We start from the raw sequence: 23,532 nt of genomic DNA on the forward strand, positions 1-23,532 counted from the left end.
GACAATATGCAGTTGAACTGAATAACAATGCTGTACCTATATTTGGTTGTATTATCTGGTGGATTAGTGACCTGCTGATCCCGGAAAGCTAGTAAGTCATTTATCATCTGTAACATCTTCACTTTCCCTATCCATGAATTAGAAGAAAAAAAGTGTTTTGCTAAGCAAAACTGCCTAGTCATAATCTTCTGGTGTATGTGAAGTCTGTCAGATTGTGCCTTTCACAGCTGACAACCATTTGATGTCTGTTTCTGTCTTAAGCATAAAATAAAACGGAATTAGAATTTCTGTAAGAAATAAGCTAGTGGGGCGAGTTAGCCCACTGCCTGTAGTCCAGTTGCAGGATTTATTTCTACGAGAACATACTGAAACAAAAAGGAATGTCAAGGGGTAAAAAAGTTTGTATTACTAGTTCTAACACACAAAATGATCGGTTTAAAAATGATCTTATAGTGGATCTATGCACATAAATCCACTGTTATATACGGAGACAGATTTATTTAATAAAAGCACATTTAAGATGGCCACTAACGGAACAATTTAGCGAGCAATCATTTATGAAAAGTTATTCGTATGAGCAGTTGTAAATGATCATTTGGGACCACTAACAGAAAAATCTCCTAACCAATTTGATCAGATTAATGATCCCATCAATCGGATTAGCTAGGAGATTTTTTTCCGTTCGTGGTCCCAAACGATAATTTACGATCGTTCATAAGCGATTGTTCAGAAAAGTGTCTCATTAGTGGCCACCTTTACTGTTCTTACACTGAAAAAGTTTCATCTTCTCCAGCCACATAAGAACTGAAAGTAAAAATGTTCTACTTCAGTCAACTCTGCAGCGCAGTCCAGCCTGCAGACTCCTGATTGATCAGTCTTCATTCCCTCCCTACTTATTCCTCATGATGCCTTCTCTTGTGTGAGATCACAGACAGCAGCAGCTAGCAAGAGAAGATGGAGTGAGTGATCAGATGGACTGAAGAGTGAATAAATGGGAGTCAATAGGCAGGCTAATCTGAACTGCAGACTTCACTACTACAGTAGTCTATCTTCACTGCAGTTTTTATCGGGCTGGATAACAGAAGAAAAAAATATTTAGTATAAGACTACATACGTGCTTTTATCAAACACTTCTGTTTCAGTATACAACAGTAGATTCACATACATGAATCCACCACAGGGCAATCTTGTTAAGGGCCCTTTTCCACCAGCGCTGAATCGCAAAACCGCAAACCGCTAGCGATTTTACAATCGCTACGGTTTGCTTTTTAACATAGGAATCGCGGTAGGTCATTTCCACTACCGCGATTCGCTTTTGTCGGGAACGCAAACGCGCGGCGGAGCGATAATTGCCACGATTTTGCTATGCAGTGCATAGCATAGTAAAATCGCGGCCGCAAACGTCGGGGGAATCGCCGGTTTTGCGATTCAGCAATCGCTAGCGATCAGCGTGAACGCTAGCGATTGCAGGTGGAAAAGGGCCCTAATTGTACGATCATTTATAGAGCTTCTAAAATCTGGGGTTTACAGACCACAAAACTGATTTCTGCAAGAACACCATGAGTTGTGCAGCCTTTCAGTGTTCATCATTCATGTAATCCTTGGTAAAGGCAAGCGCCTGCTATTTTCAGTATTGCACTGCTGCCATTTTCACCTCTCTATGAACTTTGCAAAATTTACACCACAATATTATGCAGCTATTACACCAATGCTTTACTCTGTTGGTTTATCTTTTATAGCAAATTAATGGCACTTAAGTGTTAGTTGGTTGGCATTATTGTCGTTATGTGCCTTAGACACACTGTTTTTAACTGCAATTTTTATTCCTCTTTTATGTGTTCTATTTGTGAGTTTTCATTAGTTGTTTTTCATGTGCTATAATAAACAGTTTGCTTAGTACTCTTGTTTTGTTCTGTTCCATCAGCTAACCATACAAAGAGATCGCTGAATTACACTAGGGTGTTATCACTGGCTCCCTAGTAGAAATAACTACATTTCATTAAACCAGAGGTTTCCAGGCTGTTTAGCTGATTATTGCTGGACATACACAAGATGATATTTCAACTGCTGCAACAATTTTCTACTCTCTCACACTGAACATTATGGGCATCAAATGTACACAGTATTGAACGAAGCCTGGAATGAACTACAATGGCCAAATAAGAAAAAACTTCCTGCAGGAAACCATAATGTTCATTTGTGTACCTTTTCACAGTGTCACCCCTCTGCAGTAATGTATCAAGATCTAAAATTCCCCAGAAAAACTAGATGACAAAATAGAGTGGCAAAGATCGTTCTTCATATTAACTGTACACAGTAGAATCTCGGTCTAGTCAATGCTGGTATAGTAAACCTCTGGCTATAGTAAACTCAGTCCTCAGGTCCCCACCATGTGTCTGTATGCATATACAATGTATGGCGAATTCTGATATAGTAAACTGCTTAGTCGGATCTCTTGAAGTTTACTATAAAGGGATTCTAATGTAACATGTATGTCATGGGATGATTACAGTGATTTGAGTGTTCTGATTAACTCAGCAGACCAATCAGAATCAATATTCATATACCCTAAACTGTCTTAATCTAGCAGTCATGCTTAAAGTGAACCCAAGGTGAGAGTGGTATGGAGGCTGCTATATGTATTTTTTTTTTTAACAATACCAGTTGTCTGTCTGTCCTGCTGATCCTCTGCCTCTAATACTTTTAGCCATAGATCCTGAACGAGATCAGGTGTTTTTGACAATATTGTCAGAACTGGCAAGGATAGCTGCATGCTTGTTTCTGGGGTTATTCAGACACTACTGTAGCCAAATCGATCAGCAGGGCTGCCAGGCAACTGGTATTGTTTAAACATAAGTAAATATGGCAGCCTCTATATTACTTTCACTCAGGTTCACTTTAACCAGTTGCCGACTGCTCCACGCCAATTGGCGTGAGCAGTGCGGCAGCCCCAGGACCGCTTCACGCCGATTGGCGTGAACGGCTGTCTATGGGGCTAGCAGGAGATCGCGCGCACGCTGCCTTCAGTCTCCCAGCGGCAATCGCCGCTCGGTAGACTGACGGCGTCACCGCCGTCTAATTACTTTGTACAGTGCTGCGATCTGCAGCAGCGCTGTACTAGGGACAGCTGTGTGACACGGCTGTCCCCTCCAGAGTGTCAGCGGTGATCCGCTGTCATATGCTGAAGCCTATGACAGCCAATCACAATGATTGGCAAGCAGGGGGAGGGAGGGTTTAGGGAGAGGGAAGAAAAGAAAAAGCCACATTTAAAAATTAATAAAAATATTTGTGAAAAAATAATAATATTGTGCGGGGATCAGACCCCACCAACAGGAAGCTCTGTTGGTGGGGGGGAAAGGGGGGGGGGGGTCGGATTCACTTGTGTGCTGTGTTGTGTGGCCCTGCAGCTTGGCCTTAAAGCTGCAGTGGCCATTTTAACAAAAAATGTCCTGGTCACTAGGGGGTTTAACACTGCGGTCCTCAAGTGGTTAAGGTTGTTTAAAAGTACACTCAAACATCTGTTCTTCAAATTCACAGCCTAAACACAAAAGTGCCATACTATGCATATTAGTTACAATGTTGGAGCATTGTTAAAGGAAAAACAAACTTCCTGGTGTATGTAAATGAAGTCTGGATTGGAAGGGTGCATTCGGTGTGTGCCTGCCATCTCTCTTACCTGTGCTTGTAGATATTCTTGCTTCTGGTTCAGACAGGTCTGCACTCATCCGCTTGCTGTCAGGTGGAAGTATTGAAGGGGGCCTTCTCTGTGTATCAGACAGGCTTTCCACACTGCTGCCCCGAGAAGGTGGAAAACTTAAACGCCCTGGTTCTACCTACATAAGGATTATCGTTAGAAAATATTCTGGGAAAGAAATTCCAACTTTACTCTGCATAACAGAATTCGAACAAGCATTATTATACATACAACTATATATGAAACTCCCACTCTACACTTTAATGCCGACACCCGCAGGCAATGCTCAATTTTAAAAACACATTCAAAAGAAACTACAGTGATCGCTTGACTGCTTTATAAAGTTTACTTGGATTTAATACAGTCAAAATAATTACATTTGATTGAAAACAATTAACTGGTACGGTGCCCATACATTGGAAGATGGTCAGCAGATTTGGCCATCAGATAGATCTCTGATCTGAATCTGATCAGAGAGGGACCTATTGCTGTCAGTGTAGTGCACAGTATTAGGGGGGGGGGGGGGGGGGGAGAAGGGCAGGGGGTCCATAAGGTCATCACAAATTATAAATTCTCTCTTCTACCTCAAGATCCTTACAGAGGTAGAATTACATGTGCTGAATGGCTGGGTAAAACTTTTTTTGCAGAAGCCATAGCATAGAGGTAAAGGAACTGCCTTCAATACAGGAGGCTGTGAGTTTGAACCTGGGGATTTCTAATTTAGCTGCCTGATTATTTGTGTGTCAGATTTCAACACCAATTACACACAACAGCACACTTTAAAGCCTCTTTTCCACGAGCAGTTGATAGGCAGAAAAATGGCTCTCAAACTCTCACAAATGCTTGCTACTGCCTGGTAACTGCTTGCTGCGCACACAGTTCACCTGCCCATGGAAGAGAGGCCTAAAACAGCCCTGTGTACAGGAATGTTTTCAGTGGTAAAAAAAAGGCTGTGTGTGATAGGCCTCTTTTCCACGGACTGTTGAACTGTGTGCTCAGCAAGCCGTTACTAGGCAGCAGTGAGCAGATAGCAGGCAGTAACAAGCAGTTACCAAGCAGCAGTGAGCAGTTGTGAGAGTTTGAGAGGCATTTCACTGCCTATCAACAGTCCATGGAAAAGAGGCGAGAGAGAGAGAGAGAGAGAGAGAGAGAGAGAGAGAGAGAGAGAGAGAGAGAGAGAGAGAGAGAGAGAATAGAAGACAGGCAGGTAGAGCAAACCTAGTGGGGAGGGGATTACCATGTCGGCAAGGCTGGTTACCGATGGAGAAAAGCTGTCACATGATGTAAATTAGCACTTCCAGGATGCTTTGAAATAGAAAGTTCTGCTTGAAAATGAAATGTCTTCACTAATATCTACATGTTTGTAGGGTAATAGGAATATTTTCACTATAGTGCCCGTTTAATCAACCAAGAACACCCCCTAAGTGAGGGATAAGATGCAAAGAAACAAACAAATCATGTATAGCCATCTTTGCCCACAGTCATACGTTGCCACAGGTATAGCCACCTCCCCCAATTCTAGCGATTTCCCTCCCTGGTATGGCTATGCCCCTCTCACAATTCTAGCCATGTGTCCCCATATGTACTACCCCAGTTGTTGCACTCTGTGACAGGAAATGGACATGAAAGGTAAAAATAACCCTTACATGCTTCCCTGTGCCACTCTGTATAGGACAAATAAGGGGAGGAATTGTACACCTAGTTTTAATTAAGAAAATAGGGTGTCTTAGCTAGAATATAAAAAATAAATATCAGGACCAGCCCATACACATGTCCTCATGGTCCACAGAATTATCCGCACATCAGAGATGTGGTAAGTTTGGGGTGTCAAATCTTAAAATTTTAACATGCAGAGGCAGTGAGGATCACATCAAAGCACATTATTCAAGCCCAGACTTTAGCTTGTTTACTATCTGTATAAGGCAAATACAGTAATAAAATGAAATACATTTTGGGGCTTACATTAAAATAATGTAAGATAAATAATTAAATTCATTCTTGATCAGTGTCTTATTTTAAGCTATTTTACACAACACACTTTAAAGTACACTTTGAATTATAGCAAAATGGAGGATTAAAGAGCTATAAATCTTGAACGCTAAATAAAATGCTTTCAGATGCACCTGGAGCAGGTACGCAAAATGGGTGCTCTGACTCCTCTGTCTGCATATTTGTTTGTGACAAAGCTCATACAGCATGACAGAGAATAGCTCACGATTACGGTTAGTTGACTTGCATTTTATGGAGGAGATGAAACTACAGCTTCTAGTGCTGTAATACATTATAGCAGCAGGCTATACATTTTTAAAGACACCTACCCTCTCTATACTTTAAGGAAACATCAGGCAAGTAAAAAAAAAATAAAAAAAAAAAATCAGACCTACTTACCTCGGCCTTCCTCTAGCCCCTGGTAGCCAATCTGTCCCTTGCCACAGCTCCGCTCCAAGCTGGACTCCTGGTGTCCCCTCCGTAGCAGTCGTCGGCCACTGTACATGTGCACGACTGCACCACTCGCAAGCACATTCAGTGCAGGACGCCCTGAGCCATGGGCACAAGACCCCAAGTGGCTCAACCGCGCACTCACGCAGTGGCCCCGACCTGGCCGGTGGCTGCTACAGAGGGTACCCCAGTAGTCTGGCTTGGAGCGGAGCTGCAGCAGGGGATGCATAGACTTCCAGGGGCTGGACGAAGCCCCAGGAAAGTAGCTCTTTCCCCAAAACATAAAATAGTATGAGATGAAGTTTGACAGATAAACTAAGTGTCTAAATGTAAATGTATACTTACTCCCTGCTTGGATTGATTATTCCAGTGGGCCAATTTGGACTCTATTCGTTTGATTGTATCATTGCTTGCACTAACCTGGAAATCCTCAATATCACTCTTATTGCTTGTGTTTGTAGAAGTAATATCAATGCAAGATTCTGTGAATAAAAGACAACAGATCAACACTTCAGGCCAGTTTAAAACAGGAAAAGCTGTAGAAAATTATGTTCATATTTGGTTTGCCTAGCTTGTTGGGGTGTGTACACACATTCATTTCTGATTTTTCCGATCTAACCACTTCCATGTACAATGACAATCTGCACAATCCGTTCATCTTATTCAAAATCCGCTGGCTCTCATACTACATGGAAACGGTAAAAATTGGATGTGTGTACACCACCCTAAACAATTCTAAATCCTAATTTGCAACAACCCTCTTTTCCTCTACCTCAAACATAAAATCTACAGAACGATGAAGTTAAATAGAATAAAATATATCTATCGGGCCCATGACTATTTCAACCAATATTGCAATAATTATGCAATAAATCTATGCTTCCGTAAAATCTACTCAAGAAATTTAAATTATTATTATGTACCTTTAAGGCTCAGCCACACTATAAGCACTTTTCTAAGCGTTTTTAAAAATCACTCCCATTCACTTATTAAAATCGCAGAAAAAAAAAAAAAAAAATCGCAGCGATTTTTTTTTTTTTACACGATTTGTAAGAAAGCAGGAGAATTTTTTAAAAAGCGCTAATCAATCACTAGCGCTCATAGTGTGGCTAAGCCATAAAAAAGAGCCTTTCGGGGACCTCCTTAGTTGCTACCGTAGTTTTCGCATTGGCTTTAGGGCTGCAGAGAAAGGCCAACTAATGATTATGTAGTGTACATTGTAATATATGTCTTAGGCCTTAATCAAACATATGTGTGGCACTAACACATGCATTTAATGCAACACTACAGCTTGCCTTTCTAAATTTACTACAAATAAAAGGGGCATGAATTAATTCAATAATACTATTTTCCTACTACCATTGTATCTTTGTTTTGAGGTTCAGCCCCTAAACATCCAAATTCTTCAGATGCACCTAATGTTTGATGTATGAGCAAGCACTTGTAAGGTCCAAGAGTTGTCAGATAGGAGCAGGCGTAATATATAAACAAGAAAACCCAAAGGCTTTGATATTTGCACATTTGACTTCTGAGGCTCTTAAAGCAGATGGGAGACTTCACTACTAAACTTTATGGTGCTTGCTATGTGCAAGTGCAATAGACTGTCAGTACTTCTCTTTACAGTTAGTGAGAAAAACTGGGTACCTCAAGGGACATAGACTGCAAAAAATTGAAGAATTTAAAATATACTTTTCTCCCAGAGTAAAATGCACTACAAAATTACTTTTTTCCTAGGTTGCCATCACTTACAGTAGGCAGTGAAAAATCGGACATCGGTCAGGTTTTGGCCTAGCAATCTCCTCATGGGCGATTCTCCGTAATGCCTCTACTTACAAAAGCACTTTCTGAACTGCAGTTGCTTAGTCCAACTGCCAAAATACTGTGCAAACGAGTAGAGTAGCTGGCCGATTTATTTGTATAAATCCGTTATGCCCCTTACCCATACAACGTGATTTCTGCCACATTTTTGGGATCGCAATACAATCTGCATGGACATCAGATGTGCATAGAGTACATTGTCTGATGTCCCCATTTGTGCGCTGCGATTCACTACAGAATCACAATGCACGGTTGCCAGTGGAAGTAATATGGCATTGTTGAGAATCGCATCAGAACAGTAGTGCCAGGTGTGGTGTCAGCACTCCCATTGAGTTCCAGTGGGGTAGGGGCTAGGGCTGAACGATTTTTGGTTTTAAACCGAAAATCGTGATCAAGGGTAAGACGATCTTGAGATAGTCAGAGCTGCGGTTTTCCCTGCCGCTGGTATATTACTCTGCTCCCTCCTCAGTGTGTAAACAAAACAGAAACATTCCTCTGTAGGCGCTGGAGAGGAGGACCATGCCCCCTTCCCTCTCAGGATGACAGTCAGGCTGGTGAATGGGGAAGACGGGGGAAGGAAGGCTGGTCCCGCCCCTACCCCCGGAAGATGAAAAGATTCGGAGACGCAGCGCTGCCCAGGGAGCCATTAACACAGTAACTAACTAAACTTCTGTCCGCTCTCTACCTGGCGGGGACAGTCTGCGACAATTACTATTACTGAGTGCCCCTCTCTGCCTGTCCCATGTGTGCTGCTGGTTGGGGAATGATAGTGACCGACGCTGAAAATGTCACCTCGCTCACTGCTGCTGGCTGGACTAATCACCCAACCACTGCTTCACACAACTATTACACTCATCATCTCCCCTGAGCACTGATAGGTTCCATGGGGAGTCACTGCTGTCATGTCACATATAATAATAGGAAGGCAGCTAGATATATTATGTAGAGGTAGGGGAATATATAAATCATATATATACTTCTACATATATCTAGCTGCCTTCCTATCTATACACTGCTCAGTACTGTGTGACATGACAGCAGTGACTCCCCATGTCCCCGCCAGGTAGAGAGCGACTGGATGGTCGGAGCGATCTGATCCATCGTTGTATAGCAAAAATCGTGTACAGAATCGAAATCGCAATTTGACAAAAATCGTGCAATTCAATCTTTTCCTGAAATCGTTCAGGCCTAGTAGGGGCTTTTGTAAAGAATAAAAGGCAATACTGAGAATATATGAGATGAACTAGCCGAAGTCAGATCTGTCAGTTTTTTACTACCTACTGTAAGTGACAGTAACGTAGGAAAAAGTAATTTATAGTGCGTTTAACTCTAGGAGAAATGTACATTTTATAATGCAATAATGTATTTTACATTTTACAATGTTTTGAGATAGTAGTCCTTTAAGTAGTACGAAACACTAACCTGTACTTGTGGCAGAATTGCTTTGCCCACCATCTGAATATTGACAAGGATACTGTAAAGCTTCATCAGCACCAGGGAAATACTAAGAAATAGGGGGGCGGGGGAAAAAAAAGTTATTTCCATTGAAAAATGTATAATTCGCTTTTCTGAATATTTTGTTACGTATACAGACTGCATCAATCCAAGAAAGACGAAAGTCATTTAACTGCTATGTAAAATTCAGAAATTTTTAAGCTCATTACTGACACCCAACATAGATGAGTTTTTGCTTTCACAGACATATACTAGTTATTGCAAAACTCCCCTTGAAATATTTCCTGCCTCCAATAATTTGAGCCACTTGCGGAGAGCAACTGCGCACCCTGTGAAGCCAGAGCAAAAGATCTACACACTTGTTTCTGCTTAGTTACTAAGAAATCATTGAAGCTTTGGCATCAGCAAGACAATCAGAAATGTAACATTTTCGTAATAAAAAGGTCAGCAATGGCAGCCTGCTTCCCTCAATGCAGAAACCCAGCAATGAGAGATAAGAGGTTGCCATGGTTATTAAATTTATTTTTACCACTTCGCAACCAGACACACACACACACACACACATTATATATATATATATATATATATATATATATATTCTCAGTTTCAATTATTCCAGTTTAAAAATAAAAAGCACTACTGTAGATAAACGCAAATGTTGTTTGATTGTTTCTACCATGTAGTACAAAACTTAGATTATGTTCCTGTCACAATTTATGGTGAGGACATTTGATTTTGAAATAATGCTACAATGTGTATTTTTCACTATGAACTGAGAAAATAAAAGTATTTAAATAGTAAAAATCAATGTTATTGGCTCAGGGAACATATTCCCTTTCACCATAGACAGTGTCGCAGGTGTGCACAGGAGCAATGCCCAATCGTGCACAGGAGCAATGCCCAATCGTGCTGCAAGACGTATATTTACGTCCTCGTGGCTTAGATGAAGTTAGAGGACGTAGATATACTGTGGTGGTGGATATAGTGGTTAATAATGTAATTTGTCAGTTCTACTGTTCTGATCTCACTCCTAAAATACTGTATCTGCCGATTTAGGACAAGTATGCAGATCAGGCAGAGCTCACACTTGCATGCACAACCACATGCTTTTGTGGAAAAACTGCTGTGAGGAAAGGTGCCTAAACACGTGCAACAGGCTGTCAATATTTTTTCCTACATGTGAAAATTAGCATTAGACATGAACGACTATTGCTTTGCATGGACTGCCTGCTCTAATGCGAATCTGCATCACCGATCACACAAGTGTGACTCCTGTCTATGGCTGGCTCCTTGGGGTTGCAGGTGTGGGCTTTAAATAATACTGAAGCCAAAGAACCGCATGACATCTGAAAACTGTTATTTTTAAATTTAACAAGATAAACAAGATACCATATTTTGTGGGCGACAACTCACAGGTGAACACTCAAAACAATTACCAGTACTTATATATTACAAAATTTGACTGCTCCCTGTTTAAAATATACTCTACTTTGGAAATCTATATATTGGAAAGTAGAGAATCTGGGCTTTCATTTACACTATTCGGTGCATCCACAGTGTTCTACCCAGGCTCTTTTAGCCGGGTGCTCCACCTTGCTAGTTTTGGCGAACACCCGGCTGTCATCAGCTCACCACCTCTGCTGTAAACATAGCTGCTAACAGAAGCACCGCCACTGCATTCTCTTATCTCGCCCCACCCAGCTACTTTTTCATGCCACCGGTTGGGAAAAAATTCTGGGGAGAACACTGATACATGCGATGCACCATTGTTCCTCAGTTAAGGGGTATTGAGAGAATGGTGTCCACTAAGCCTGGCTGCCAGCAGCACAAACCTGGCAACCCGAATTTCAAGCCCGAAGTCCAGCAAGTTAAGCAAGCAGGCGAGGGTGCTGGTGTGCAATGTTTGCCATCCAAGTGGACAGTTAGAATAAAAAGATGTCCAAGTGACGTAAGTACCGTGCAGGCAAGGGGACAATAATTCCAGTTATCCAGTGGGGAAGATCGCTTTAAAATGAGTGGACACCCCTAACTTAGGAAAGATGCATGAAACTGACGTGGGGCATAGTGCAAATGAAAGCCAAGACTCTTAACTTTCCAACAATATGCAGATTTACAAAGGGGAGTCATTATCTTTGACACAGGGGCAGTCAAATTCAATAAACTGTATAACAAGTAAATACCCAAATACCAATTTGGGTATATTTCTAAAGATGTCAAGTACTATATCAAATTTTCACTTGTTTAAAGTGAACCAGAGACGAAGCATCCTCATGTATTTTACCATATATATCAGTGGGAACTTTAGAGAAAACGGCTACCCTGCTCTCGGTTTCATTATTTACTGTTCAGATTGCTTCTTATCATCCCAGATAAAATCCCCGACTGAGCATTCAGTCTGGCTTTGCTATAATGACTCAGCTATAATAATTCCTGAGCAAAGCCACAAGAGGGTAGGCTTGGGCTTAAAAAGACAGCACAGAAGACAGACTCGGCCATAAAGATTCCTGAACAAAGCCAGACTGAATGCTCAGTCAGGGATTTTATCTGGGCTGATAAGAAGCAATCTGAACAGTAAATAATGAAACAGAGAGCAGGGTAGGTGTTTTCTCTAATGTTCCCACTGATATATATGGTAAAATACATGAGTGTGCTTCGTCTCTGGTTCCCTTTAAGTACTTGGCCAGCTATCCAGAATCACTAAGCTACAGCTTCAGCATAGTGGCTTTGCTCTTACTGCACCAAGTATCACTGCTGTGCATTACTGTTCATAACGCCGACGGAGCACTGCCAGTTAACCCATAGGCGTCATACGTTACCACAGCATTGCACGTTCATTAACCTGGTAATGCGCATTGCGCTAATGTATTAAAGGGCAGTGCAGTGGTACCCCAATGTTAGTAATAGTTACGCTTAACGCTAGTTGGTGCATCAGGCCCTTTAGGCGCAACACTGTGCTTCTCTTGGTCTTGTCATTCCCCTTTAAAATCTGGTTTTATGCAGGAAGATGGCTTAATCTGACCGATATCGTGCCTGACCCATCTGTGATAAAGAAAACCTACCGGAGACCACCTTTTTGCTAGCCACATGCTCCAAGAACTCAAGAGAAATGTTAAGGGCCCGAAGACACTTGTGTGCTTCTGTGTATTTTTCATCAATGTGAATAAGTCTGTAACATCAATGTGTTACTGAAAAATGCACAATAGTGTGCAAGTGCGCTCAGGTCCTTACGCAAAAGAAAATGATTTTCAAGGACTCCATATTTTTTTTAGCATACAATATAACTGGAGAATGAACTAAAGGTCATTGAATCATCTAATAAGATAATCATTTCTGTCTGTTGAAATAGAAAAATATTCTGCCGTAAATGCAAAGATTGAGAGACTAAGTAGCAATTTAGAATGAATCAAACTTGAATGTGTTCTATTGAGTTAGTACATATAGCTTGTCAGGCAATCTTATCTGCAGGCTCTAAATTTGCTCATGAAAGGTGTGAATCATCTTACGGAAGTGTCAAGAATTGAATTTTGGTTTAGTTCTTCTTTACCCTTTCAGACTTTTCATTACTCGTAACGGTGAATAGGAGACTTTACCCTTGCTCACATAATCTCCATGTTCAAAGGGACCCTGAGCAGGAGCCGTAGGTATGTATACAAGCATACCCACGGCTATTTAATAAAGAGGGGACACTCACCAGTCCCTTCAGTAAGCGCTGCTTCTCCCGGGTGACCGCTAAAAATGACATGGCAACAAGCGACACCGAAGCAAAGTCACGCTGTGTCCTGGACCAGGAAGCCTACTTGTCATCTCTGTATGCGCAAAGGCTTCTCCCTCCCCTCTGCGGCATGAACCGCATGACGCTCAGCAGCGAGAAGAGGCCAGGAAGTCTGCGCATGTGCAGAGAGGACCCGCAGGCTTCCTGGCCCGGGGCACAGCACGACTTTGCTTTAGTGTCGCTTGTTGCCATGTAATTTATAGCGGCCACCCAGGAGAAGCAGCGCTTACTGAAGGGGCTGGTGAGTGCCCCCTCTTTACTAAATAGCCGTCGGTATGCTTATACCCATACCAAAGGCTTCTGCTCAGGGTCCCTTTAATGAAGCTGTTGTAGAAATTCCCATTTGGAAAAGCTAGTCATGTGACCCAGCATCCATTCACACAAGCTTGGATTAGCAAAGTGAATAAGTGTTCCCTTTTCACTATAAACTCACAAGCTTTTTGCTGCTGCTAACAGATTTAAGGTAGCCATACACTGGTCGATTTGCCATTAGATCGACCAGCTGACAGATCCCTATCTGTTCGAATCTGATCAGAGAGGGATCGTATGGCTGCCTTTACTGCAAACAGATTGTGAATCGATTTCAGCCTGAAACCGATCACAATCTGTTGAGCTGCTCCTGCCGCCTGTCCCCCCCCGTATACATTACCTGATGCTGGCTCCCGGGCATCTTCTCCGCACTGCACGGCTCTGTTCCGGCTCCATCCCGGCGCTTCCTGTGTCACTCCGTGACCAGGAAGTTCAAATAGAGCGCCCTCTATTTGAACTTCCTGGTCACTGCAGTGACACAGGAAGTGCCAGGATGGAGCCGGAACGGAGCCGTGCAGCGCGGAGAAGATGCCCAGGAGGCAACGTCAGGTAATGTATACCTGATCGGATTGGCCGCCGCTAGCGACGCGCTCCCTACCCGCGGGCGATCGAGGGTAATTTCCTGCACGATCGACGGACCGATCCGATTTCGGGAGGAAATCGGATCGGCGGGTGCGTTTACCGCGAACGATTGGCAGCAGATTCGATCCCAGGATCGAATCTGCTGTCGAAACGGCCGTGAATCGGGACAGTGTATGGCCACCTTTACTCTTCATAGCCAGGACTGCAGTTACAGTGGATACTTATGAGATTCTGGACAGCTGCAGTACTGGTCACAAAGAATTAACCGTTTACCAGCACATGTGATCTGTGCTGATAGGAAGAGACTGTCTTTGTGCCCATTCCAGCTCCTCCTTGCCTCATAGGTAATTATGAAATGGGGAAGAACTCTGGTCAGCTTTCTCTCCAGTAAAACTTCACTGTTGTCTGAAGAAATGGGACTATTGGAACCAGAAAAATAATTTAGTGTAGTAAAAAAAATGTAATGTAGTGCACAGAACATTGCTAATTCATTCTTATGTACTATCATGCATAAAAAAATGGGAGGCTGAATCAGGGCTTTAAAAACAGTAAGCATCAACACAAACCATTATCTGTGTTGTATGCAGAGATTCTTAAAAAAAAAAAAAGAACAACTAAAGTACAACTAAAGTACGGAACATAAGAAGCAGCCTTATCTATAGTGTGTGTCAAGCTTGACAGTTCAGCTTTAACTTATGAGAACCAACAAGATGCAAAACCAACAGATGCAAAAGGAAAGCAGACTGCTTAAAATGCAATCTGGGGAAAAAAAAAAAACCTGAAAATATGATAAAAATACATAACGAGATACTACAGTTCAGAAAACTGCAATGCAAAATTATTATTCAATAAAAACAAAAAAGAAAAACAAAATGAAAAATACCTAAAGTCAGTTACACATGACATAATAGGGGATGATTTATCAAAACAAGTGTACAGAAACTGAAGCAGGTGGTCACATCTCAGCTGCTAAAACAAAGAAAATTCTCAATAGATGGCCTTGTCAGCTGTTCAACTTCTCCAGTTTACTCCACTGCTCTTGCTAGATTAACCCAATGGCAATTTGAGCTCCTGCGTTTTCCCATTGGTCATTAAATGACTAAAATAAGCAGCTGGAAGTGAGAAAAGTTAACATTTACATATAAAAATCTGTAGCATATACCTCTGAAAGTACTAGGCATTTTGACATGTAGCTTTCCCTGAAAAAAAATCCATAATTATGTATTTTTCCATCATGCTCTGTCTCAGTTACCCAGGTTTTTGACAGGTTTGCTATAATGTTGCCATATGGATGGATTTTAGTGAACTACATTTTCCTGGAGTGTGTTGCATGAAAAGCTTGCCTGCATAAGATGGGTCATTATCTTGACAATCTCTTCCATGGAAGGTCGTTGAGAAGGATCTTTTGACCAGCAGCGAGTCATTAAACTTTCAATAGGCTTAGGTAAATTTTTAATTAGAGGTGGGCGAGTACCTGCAAATTAATGAGAGAAGGTAATTAAACAAATGGATTTAAAACACCATTAAGCACAAATGGACTTAAAGGAAAAAAAAAAGAAAGGGTAACAATGTGGTCTTTCTAGTAATAATGTAAGCTTTATGAATCTGTCAAAGGAAGGCTGGATTAATCTACACCAAAATGTCTTTACAGCGAGTAGAAAATCTCTGCTATCAATATCAGAATTACATGGAAGTCATTTTTTACACTGCTGACATTTTTACATGACTGATATAAACTACTTTTATACCCATTTCATGCTGCAACAAGGTAGCCAGGAACAATACTGTATAACTGGTGGCATAAAATCAGATGAAAGATAAGCCACTAGCCTTTTTGAATCTGATGACCGGCAACAATAAATACCAATTACTGTGCAGGTGATATACATTAAAGTAGAATCATGGCCTTAATAAATTATAGTAAACGCTGATATAGTAAATCTTCGGGTATAGTAAAATAAATGTCCAGGCCCTGGCCAAGCACCATTATAAGTATATGGGAATAACGCCTGGTATAATAGACCGGGATATAATAGAACTACCGTTACAGTAAATCTTTTTTCGTCCCTTGCAGTATTCTGCATCTGGCTATAGTGGAAAGTGGGCAGGCGCATGCTTCATACATCAGTTGGAGACCCATGGGCCATGGTTGGTGGGTGGGCGGGGCTGGCAGCCACATGTAGCCAGCTTGCTACTGCATGCTACTCTGGACACTGGCAAGTGCATGGGCTAAAGACTGCAAGCTGCATGTACTGAGAAAACCTATGCTTCCTGTGTAAGCTGCTGCCTGATCACTGAGGGAGTTGCCCATTATTTGTGACTTGCTTGTGCATGGCTGCAACACTACATTATCATCCAACCTGCACAGAAATGCGGACAGAGGAGCACACTATCTGTACTGTACACCTGCATTAACTGATGAGACCTATGCTTCCTATGCAAGCTGTTGCATGATTATTGCATGCAAATTCCTGCATATTGAGCACTGTGCACTTTGAGTTAGTTGATAATCATCCAGCATAACCTCCTCGATAAAAGCAGACTAATTGGAAGTTTACTGTTCCAGAACATTCAGGTGCGTTAACACAATGCCAAACAGGAAGGACATCAGCAATGATCACAGAAAAACAATTGTTGCAGCCTATCAATCTGGGAAGGGTTATACGTACCGTACATAAAACACATATGCTTGTCATATTTATAAACAAAGTTAAACAAACATTAGAAAAAAAAAAAACAAAACAAAAAAAAAAAAAACTTACCATTGTGAACTGCCCACATAATGCGGAAGGCAGGGCCGCCAATTTCGTCAAATGGTTTTCGTCTTGTTATTACTTCCCAGAGAATGATGCCCCAACTGAAAACATCACATTTCTCACTGTAGTTACTACCTAAAATGATACATGAATTAAAATAAATAAAATTAAGTAGTAGTCCAGACTCTACTTTAAAGCCAGAAAAGTCAAGAAGGGCCACCACAATTGCAAACATTGATGAGTACTTGAATACTTCCAATGTAAATGTGTCAGAAATACATTGGCTGAGCAAATCTAAGCAGATTGGTGTGCTCAGAAATAACTTCCAAGTCATTTCAAGAGAATTGCCTATGTTAATTTAAAGAGAAACCCTGATGAAGGATTAAACTTCATCCAAATCAGTAGCCGATACCCCCTTTCCCATGAGAAATCTTTTCCTTTTCACAAACGGATCAGCCGGGGGGTCTGTATGGCTGATAGTGTTGAAACCCCTCCCACAGTGTGATTTCAGGGCCATGGTGCTGACATCACACTGTGGGAGCTTTTGTTGCACTGTGGGAAATAACAGCTGTTTCCAACTGCCAAAAAAGCAAGCAGCAGATCAGCTGCCAGCAGTAAAAATGTCACCATTTGGCAAATGTCAGAATGTAAAACAGGGAGAGGAAAGATTTTACAATGGGCAAAACAACGACTAAATCATTTATACATAATTATTGTAAAAATTAAGCACTTTTGTTCATTACGTTATTTTCACTGGAGTTTCTCTTTAATTCACAGTGGAACTTCTGTGAGTATTTAAAGTGTACCCAAGCCGAAGCTTGTACTCGAGTCAAAGCTCAGGTACAAAACAACATCACTACCTAACAAGAGGGAAGCCTCTGGATCTTAACGAGGTTTACCATGGCATATTCCGTTGCTACTCCAAAGACCACCCTCTAAAGACTGACAATGTGTGTTGGTAATCCCATAGGGGTCGCAGTCCTCTTCAAGCGGTTCCAATGGGTTCAGGGAGGGGGGGGTGTTTTGTATAGCCAATACTGTGGTGAAACCCCTCCCACAGTGTGATGCCATGCCCATGGTCTTGATGTCAGTGAAATGCATTGCGGGAAATTCTGGCTTTTTACAACTATCAAGCAAGCAATCTCGCTCCATGCAAATAACGCTCAGTAATGAACATTCCGTGCAGATCACCTGGCAGGACTAAAGATGTTACCCACAGTGATAAATTTCAAAATGTAAATCAGGGGAAAGATTTTACAATGGGCAAATACTGACTAAATTTATAAATGAAGATTGTAAAAAAAATAAGCTATTTTATTCATGTTATTTTCACTACAATTGCTCTTTAATTGAATTGTGCAATTTAATAATCACATCATTTTGGCAATATTAGAAATTGAATCAGGACTACAATGATAGTGAATGAAGGTGACTGCAGGTATAAAAGTCTTACTCATGGAAGAGAAGGCCATTGGTGAATTCACACGGGATGGTACTTTAGTCTTTTGTATAGACTTTTATAGAAATATTTGGACTATAAATTTACATTATTTAAAAAGTCACATTTATGTAACCAGTAAAAATGAAGGTAACAATTCTGTAAATGAGTACAAGTGATAACCTGAAGCATAAGAACATGCAAAACAATATTTTACCTTCAAATACTTCAGGAGCCATCCATGCTGCACTCCCTTTGTTGTTAGTCATGTGTGTCTGAATATCACAGGCTGTACCAAAGTCACAGATCTTCAAAACTGTGCCGCCAGCTACAAGAAGCAAGCTGCAGTACCAAGGAACCAAGGACAAATGCCACATCATTTCAAATACTTTGCTTATAAAAAGTTATTGACAGATGAAAACATTATCTCAAGTAAAGGAAAAATCGAGAGAGAGAGAGAGAGTGCAATTTTATGTATGTGCTGTATGCGTTGTCACTTAGAATGAATAATAAAGGACAGAAGAGGGCGAAACAAAGGCAATAGCTATGATAAACAGTGAACACATAACTTACCAGACCCAGAGTAAGAGTACCACACAGGTCACCTAATGTGTAAATCTGTTCCTAGTCTATACCTTCACATGAATCCTGTTATGGAATCCATTACACCTCTTACTTTTGGCCAAGTTAAGTACTTCTGCTCGTTATTTATTTCAGTTCTTGCCCTTGTTGCTTGCCCATATGGTGGGCTATTTTACTGTCATGGTCCTGTGATAAGTATTTTTGCACAAGAGTCATAGATTCCTTTGGATGTATTATACAGAAATACTTGGTGCATTTTTAAAAAAAATTTTTTAAGTAACAACACATTGATTTTTTTATATATTTATTTGGCACAGAGAAGGCATGGTTCTAGGACTTCTAGTTTTAAAACTGGACACAGTGTGGGATTCAGGAACTATATTGATTCTTTTGAACACCCATTCATACTTGTGTATAAAGCTGGACGATCTAGTCTTTCCTGTGATACTTATTCAATACACACCCCAAATCTGTGTCTACTGTGCCTCAAGATTCATGTATTCAAAGAATAAGCCAGGATATATGCCCATTAGTGATTCAGAAGTTACAAGCCTTCCAAAATCTCCACAAATTATAATAATTCTGGCATCAAGATAAAAATTCCCCGATCATTAGTCTTAAATCATCACATGGATCGCTGAGGCTTGTTGCGTCCCATGTGGTGCAGATTAGTTCTCTCCTGAACTCTGAGACCTGTAAACACTGGCCCCACTGTAGTAATGTGCATGTGTTCTGCTGTAGCTGGAGGCTTACTTTATCACCAAGAAATCTGTGTAAAGCGACAAAAGCCAGGTGGACTGGGGAGGAATGGAGAAGAGTTGGGACACCAGGAAGAGCACAAGGCTAGCAGGGGAATGGGGTGCACACAGGTACCTTCAGTAGGTTTTTGGATTCTGGAGGGGATGCAGCTGTGTGAGGTTGGGCTTCCTCAGTCTGTAGTGCAGCAGAGCTGCTCCTGTGTTGCCAGCAAGAGGTCCCAGGGTCACTGACCAGGATCCATGTTAGGCATGCTGGCTTGTGGTCAGGTAGCTTAGGGAGGAATTAGAGGGTCTTTTCAGACCATTCATCCCAACACCCTGGCCAGGTATAGGGGTGTTACACTCCCTAGACTTCACTTAAAGTTTAAATTAAAGGGTAGACTGAAAATCGGTAGGGCAATACGCAACCGGTTATGCTCTGTTTTTCCAGTCACATCAGGAATGCATTTAAAAAAAAATTAAATGGATTCTCTATTGTACTATGTCAGTGTTCACTTCAGATCCAGTTCCTGTTGGCAGTTGATATTAAAACAGACCATCTGTTGATGAATAATCAGTAAATCGATAAGCTGCACTATAACGGGTGCATACAGCATCAACAAATTAACTTTCACTTACTTTGGTGGCTTAAGGTCCCTGTGAATGAGAGCCTTTGGTTTCATGCTATGTAAATATGCAACTCCTTGGGAACACTGTAAACACCAACTCATTGCATGAGCAGCTGTGTAGTAAGGCAGAGGCTCAGCACCATGCAGAACTGGAAAACAAGGTAGTATAGTGTATAGTGTGCAATGAAAAACTATACAAAAAATGAAAATAAAAAAAAAAGAATTACAAAGTGCAAAGAACAATGGTATACCAGGCTCCAATTTTGCTAGCACAGCTCTTGCAATCAAAATTGAGCTGTATGTTTTCTTTTAGGCTACTTGCACACCAAGACGTTGCATTAGGTGCTACGTTAAGGTCGCATAACGTGCACCTAACGCAAGGCCTGGTGCTCTTCGATGTGGAAGTCAGAATGAGCTGCGTTGTGCAGCTCACTCTGGCGTTCGTGATGTAGTGATGCCTACTCTTGGACGCATGCGGCATCACGTGGTCCCGCCGGCCAATCACCGCACAGAGCGGCCGAACCAGGACGTAAACACTGCACGTCACAACGTGCAGTGAATATTAATTAGCCATGTGCCTGGCCGCTCTCCGCTCCTCCCCAACATGAATGAGCATGTGCAAACAGTCTAACGCGGCTTAAAGAGAACCCGAGGTGGGTTTGAAGAATATTATCTGCATACAGAGGCTGGATCTTCCTATACAGCCCAGCCTCTGTTGCTATCCCAAACCCCCCCCCTAAGGTCCCCCTGCACTCTGCAATCCCTCATAAATCACAGCCTCGCTGCTGACAAACAGCTTGTCAGAGCTGGCTGTGTTTATCTCTATAGTGTCAGTCTGCTGCTCTCCCCGCCTCCTGCAGAACTCCAGTCCCCGCCTGCATCCCTTCCCTCCCTGCTGATTGGAGGGAAGGGACGGGGCAGGGACCGGAGCAATGCAGGAGGCGGGGGAGCAGCTGAGACTGACACTACAGATGTAAACACAGCCTCACAGCACGGCTGTGATTTATGAGGGATTGCAGAGTGCAGGGGGACCTTAGTGGGGTTTGGGATAGCAACAGAGGCTGGGCTGTATAGGCAGATCCAGCCTCTGTATGCAGATAACATTCTTTAAACACACCTCGGGTTCTCTTTAAGCCGCTGTAACATGCTGCACTTTCGGAAGAACATGCAGCGTTACATGTAACGCAACGTGGGCAGTGTGAACAGCCCACTTGTGTTACATTGCTGTACGTTGGGGGAGCGTTACAGGCTGCACTAACGTGCGCCTGTAACGTCCCTGTGTGTAAGCAGCCTAAATGCAAGCTATAATATACCCCACAGCTCCAAGCAGCACAAACTCTGGTTCTAGACATTGCTTTGCTGCAGCTACTATGCTTCAGTATCACATCTACAGCTGATTCTTCAGCTGGAATTCTGTACTGAATGCAGGGAATCTGATATGATTTTCAGTTCAGAATCACAGAAGATTAAGATGTTGCATTCTTCACATTTCCCAGCCATTGCACACATAAATGTAACTCTACATGGGAGGAGTTAAACAAGAAATGAACATTTAGATCATACAATCAACTATAGTTCAAAGAAAAGGATTGTGTAGCAATTTGTGTATCCCGATAACTGGACACAGCTCCGCATAATTTTAATTGAAGGGAAAGAAAGGAAATACAAGAGTACTTGTCCTGCAACCTCTTGTGGACACAGCGGATTGAAATCTATGCTGTGTTTGGAGCTCCGTATCACAGTGATTACTAACGAAATCTGGAAAAAAAACGACTCTGGTCCTGAAAAAGCCAGAGCTGAAGGTCCCCAAAGAGTTACAGAAACAAATTAATTTGAAGGTTTATAAATATTTAGACTAGATTACAATGGCCAGAATTCACTAAGCTTATCTTCTGTCACTAATACTTCTGAGCTGTTTCTACTGTGAATACTAATGGTGATAAGTCATTTCGTATTCATTAAGCAATTTACCTCATGCAGTCCTAAATTTAAGGATTCTGCAAATAATTTAAGGACTGACTCCTAAAGTTATGTTTTTAGTTCTTAAATTAACAATGGAATCCTAAACTTAAAGGATACCTTAGCCCATAAAGAAATATAAAATCATGGGGAAGCAGTCATGTGTAGTGGGCTCTCCTAAAGTCCACCACTTCCCCTTTTCTCCTGTGTTACCCCTCATTTCCATGCAATGTTCCCATGAACCTACTTCAGGGTCGGAGAACACTATGCAGGCGCTGCCCGGCGACATGCATCCTTGATGGCGTGCCCATGGCTGGGAGTGCTCTATGCATGCACTCTAGGTGGTTGCAACGTTTTTTTCATTTCTTTATGGGCTAAGGTATGCTTTAACCACTTAAGGACCGCAGTCTTTTCACCCCTTAAGGACCAGAGCCTTTTTTCCATTCAGACCACTGCAGCTTTAATAGTTTATTGCTCAGTCATACAAGCTACCATCTAAATGAATTTTGCCTCCTTTTCTTGTCACTAATACAGCTTTCTTTTGGTGCCATTTGATTGCTGCTGCGATTTTTAGTTTGTATTATATTCATCAAAAAAGACATGAATTTTGTCAAAAAAATAATTTTTTAACTTCCTGTGATAAAATTTGTCAAAGTAAAATTTCTGTATACATTTTTATCCACATTTATTGTGCTACATGTCTTTGATTAAAAAACAAACAAACAAAACATTCAGTTTATATTTATTGGTTTGGGTAAAATTTATAGCGTTTACAAATTATGGTGCAAAAAGTGAATTTTCCCATTTTGAAGAATCTCTCATTTCTGAGCACCTCTCATGTTTCATGAGGTGCTAGAATTCCAGGATAGTATAAATACCCCCCAAATGACCCTATTTTGGAAAGGAGACACCCCAAAGTATTCACTAAGAGGCATGGTGAGTTCATAGAAGATTTTATTTTTTGTCACAAGTTAGCGGAAAATGACACTGTGACAAAAAAAGAAAAAAAAAAAAGTTTCTATTTCTGCTAACTGGTGACAAAAAAAATAAAATCTGCCACGGACTCACCATGCCCCTCTCTGAATACCTTGAAGTGTCTAGTTTCCAAAATGGGGTCATTTGTGGGGTGTTTACTGTCCTGGCATTTTGGGGGGTGCTAAATTGTATGCACCCCTGTAAAGCCTAAAGGTGCTCATAGGACTTTGGGCCCCTTAGCCCACCTAGGCTGCAAAAAAAGTGTCACACGTGGTATCGCCGTACTCAGGAGAAGTAGTATAATGTGTTTTGGGGTGTATTTTTACACATACCCATGATGGGTGGGAGAAATATCTCTGTAAATGAGAATTTTTTAAAAACATTTTT

The 23,532-nt window shown here is 41.5% G+C and overlaps 1 protein-coding gene across 5 annotated transcripts in view; it reads right to left on the minus strand.

Annotated features, from left to right (window-relative positions):
• MAP3K7 (mitogen-activated protein kinase kinase kinase 7) overlaps nt 1-23,532 on the minus strand; it is a 65,394-nt gene that overhangs the window by 21,092 nt on the left and 20,770 nt on the right. For 4 of the 5 annotated variants that reach the window (XM_068231176.1, XM_068231174.1, XM_068231172.1 and 1 more), the window contains exons 5-11: nt 20,222-20,360; nt 18,481-18,605; nt 16,832-16,960; nt 15,413-15,543; nt 9,374-9,455; nt 6,479-6,615; nt 3,677-3,833 (exon numbers count right to left, since the gene is read on the minus strand). In XM_068231176.1, coding sequence (XP_068087277.1) covers nt 3,677-3,833; nt 6,479-6,615; nt 9,374-9,455; nt 15,413-15,543; nt 16,832-16,960; nt 18,481-18,605; nt 20,222-20,360 — 900 coding nt within the window. The remainder of the gene's footprint in view (nt 1-3,676; nt 3,834-6,478; nt 6,616-9,373; nt 9,456-15,412; nt 15,544-16,831; nt 16,961-18,480; nt 18,606-20,221; nt 20,361-23,532) is intronic. The other variant, XM_068231173.1, reaches the window with a different exon arrangement.

This window comes from Hyperolius riggenbachi, chromosome 4, assembly GCF_040937935.1.
Source record: "Hyperolius riggenbachi isolate aHypRig1 chromosome 4, aHypRig1.pri, whole genome shotgun sequence".
Classification (NCBI taxonomy): Eukaryota; Metazoa; Chordata; class Amphibia; order Anura; family Hyperoliidae; genus Hyperolius; species Hyperolius riggenbachi.